Source organism: Charadrius vociferus, unplaced genomic scaffold (genome assembly GCF_000708025.1).
Source record: "Charadrius vociferus isolate BGI_N301 unplaced genomic scaffold, ASM70802v2 scaffold178, whole genome shotgun sequence".
In the NCBI taxonomy this organism is placed as follows: Eukaryota; Metazoa; Chordata; class Aves; order Charadriiformes; family Charadriidae; genus Charadrius; species Charadrius vociferus.
In genome coordinates this window covers 3,336,994-3,339,960 of record NW_009649717.1, presented here as the reverse complement: position 1 = coordinate 3,339,960, position 2,967 = coordinate 3,336,994, and the positions used below count along the sequence as shown (strand labels likewise).

The following is a 2,967-nucleotide window of genomic DNA, read 5'->3' as shown; positions in this document are numbered from 1 at the left end:
GGAAAGAGTTTTATCATTTTTTTTTTGTGATCCCTTACAGTATGATCCTCAGTTTGGAGATGCATTCTGGAACAGCAGCAAATATAACATCGTGAGCTATCTGCTGCGAATAATGACCAGCTGGGCCATTGTTTGCAATGTGTGGTACATGCCACCAATGGTTAGAAAGGTAATCTAGCATCTGGTTGACTGCACTGTTTAAGAACTGTGTCTGCAAGTACCTCTTTTTACTCCTCTTTCCCCAAAGCCCCTACCCACCCCATGTCTCCAAATCAGAGTTTTGTACTGGACTTCTGTTAGTGTTGACTTTGTATGATTTGACTTAGCTTTTCCTGATGCAGCTTGGTACCATCAGCAGTGCATCAAATATGCAAAGGATAGCAGTAAACATACTGCTATTCACAGTAGCAATGCTGTTAATGTTCCATCCTGTTGGAGCAAAACTTTCCCCTAATTTCAACACTTTGGGGGGGAAAATGAACTAAATTACTATCACATTGGAACATCAGATTGTGTTGGCATGATAAGGGACAGATCATTTGGCAGTGAGCTGATTTGATGAGGCAGCAGATGAAAAGTGTTATGGAAGTTTGTTTCAATTCACTTCTCTCTGCTTTGATTATGTTGAATTTATGACCCTTGAAGGAAGGCGAAGATGCTGTTCAGTTTGCCAACAGAGTGAGGTCAGCCATTGCTCGCCAAGGAGGACTGACTGAACTTCCCTGGTGAGTCATGCCATTTTTGTTAGACTTCATGGTCTATCTGTTGTCAGTTTGAGAGGTGCTTCTTCCCTTAGCTTTGGTGACAGTAAACACTCAATATAATTTTAATCCACTGAGGAGAAAATGAGGGAGTAACTTCACATGTATGTGAAAAGTAAAAATAAAGGTGCATGAAGTCTTTGGAGCGTGTAGCTCTCCTGCAGCAAGTTTCACCTAAAGGCTTGATGCTTTTGAAGAGAGCCTCTTCACAGTTGTTTCTCATGTTGAGACTTGTGTTGAGATTAAGGAGCAGAAATGAAGTTACTTGGCAAAACTGATGAACAACAAAAAATAAAACACAGGGCTTGAGGCTTTCTGCTCTGACTTTCTCATGTCCTGGCTCTGCGAGTAGCAGCATAATGCCTAGATTTCGTAGGACAGTATGAAACAAACCTGAAAGCGAGATGCTGATGAAGAGAACATGCAAACAGATTCAAGTATGAGGCCCAGCTGGCTATCTGAGTGATGTAAGGCAAGCTATGGTGTTGCACAAGATTGACTGCCTTCACAGTCTAGGGAAGCATCCCAGGAGCATCCCAGGTTGGCAAAGATTTCTATGGTAGGTACAACCTTTTACCAACATGAATAGACTCCTTTAATGGGCTAAACTCAATTTGGATTGCATAAGTAGTATGGCTTATGGTAAACGTTTTTTAAACATACTTAAACTTGGATAATCTAGATTTCTGAAGAAAAGCCTTCTTTTAGGTTAAAACCCTAGAGTTGACCAAGATAGTTAATATAATACATAGTTTGATAACAATAGTGGTAACAATCATGATGGGTTACTTTTCTCTCTTGCTCTGTTCCAGGGATGGAGGTCTAAAACGAGCGAAAGTCAAAGATACTTTCAAAGAAGAACAGCAGAAAAACTACAGCAAGATGCTAGTAAGAAATGGATCAGTAGGAAGTCTGTCTGCAGGAACAGAGTCAGACTGAATTGTCGTTCCTGAAAACTAACTTTGCACAACCAGCCTTAGCAGGAATAATGTTTTTTAATTAAAAAAAACAACAAACACAAACTGGAGCAACAAAATCCCGCATCACGTTATGCATATTCTCTGTATGGCTGGTGCAGAGCCTGCCAAGGGCAGTGTCTCTGTATCTCTCCCTCCCTTTTCACTCTTCTCACTCCCCTGCCCCTCCCCATCTTCATGTGATGATGCACTGCAGCTCTTGGTATTCTGTAGTTGAATGTGTGGAAAGTTAAGAGACAAAAGGAAAAAAGCACCACAGTTTTTCCTGATTTTGTAAGGATGAAGGGAAGTACACTGAACCAATGCTGTCAGAACGCTGGTTGTGAAGATGCCTCTTGTTTGTGGTACTTTGAAGCTTTAAACATAACCATTTTGTCTCTTCCTGTTGCTCACAGACTTTTAGTCGTAGATGACTTAACATATTTTAGGATGTTATCAGAGCTGTAAGATTGACTCTTTTGGTTAGCTTGCACCTGGATGTGCAAGGGGGGTAAGGGGAGCAAGGGCTACACACCCTAGAGAATGGGAAAGGAGCTGCCCTGCCAAAAGCACAGTTCACAGACCATGAGGAATTTGGTGGCCTTATAACATGGTATTGCCTTTACTGAGAACTGCTGCCTGAGGGGAGGATAAGGGGCAAGTCCTCAATCTCCCTGTCCACTGCTACTGTTGAAATTGCTTTCTTGAGATCTGGAGGTGTAAAGGTAAGATACAGTAAGCAGCTGGAAAATGTGGCCTATGACAGATGAATTTTTATGAAGTGGGTTTTCAAGACTACCCTTTGCAAAAATTGCTGCTAATGGCTTAATGATCTCGAGAGCCACTCCAGAAACACATTTGGTGTTGATCTGGGCTAGCAATAGCTATCACAACTATAAACATAGGACCCATAAGTCACCTGTGATACAAGATGTGGCATGTGCAAATCTGCAATATATTACTGTCTGAATGTAAAGAGAAATAAATTCTATATTTCTAATGAGTCTTGTGTGGCATTTATACTCTTCTCTAAGTGTGTGTAAGTAAAAGTTATACTTCCTGAAAACTTAAAATTAGGGTCATGGAAACTTCAGTCGCTGTGATGAAAAGGACCAACTGTAGTTGAGCTCATATGTGATTTCTGACCTGACTTCCTCCCCACCCTGTGTCTCTAAGGAGCATATATGGCTTAGTGTTTATCCTTTCTAGAGTAGGAGTGACTCGTGCATACTGAAGTTACAACATTATGT

At 41.2% G+C, this 2,967-nt stretch overlaps 1 protein-coding gene across 1 annotated transcript in view; it reads left to right on the top strand.

Moving 5' to 3' along the window:
* Positions 1-1,841, top strand: part of AGPAT9 (1-acylglycerol-3-phosphate O-acyltransferase 9) — an 18,763-nt gene extending 16,922 nt beyond the window's left edge. Inside the window, exons 10-12 of the mRNA XM_009890741.1 lie at positions 41-169; positions 646-725; positions 1,574-1,841. Of these exons, the coding sequence (XP_009889043.1) occupies positions 41-169; positions 646-725; positions 1,574-1,700 (336 nt within the window). The 3' untranslated portion in view covers positions 1,701-1,841. The remainder of the gene's footprint in view (positions 1-40; positions 170-645; positions 726-1,573) is intronic.
* Positions 1,842-2,967: the final 1,126 nt, after the last annotated feature.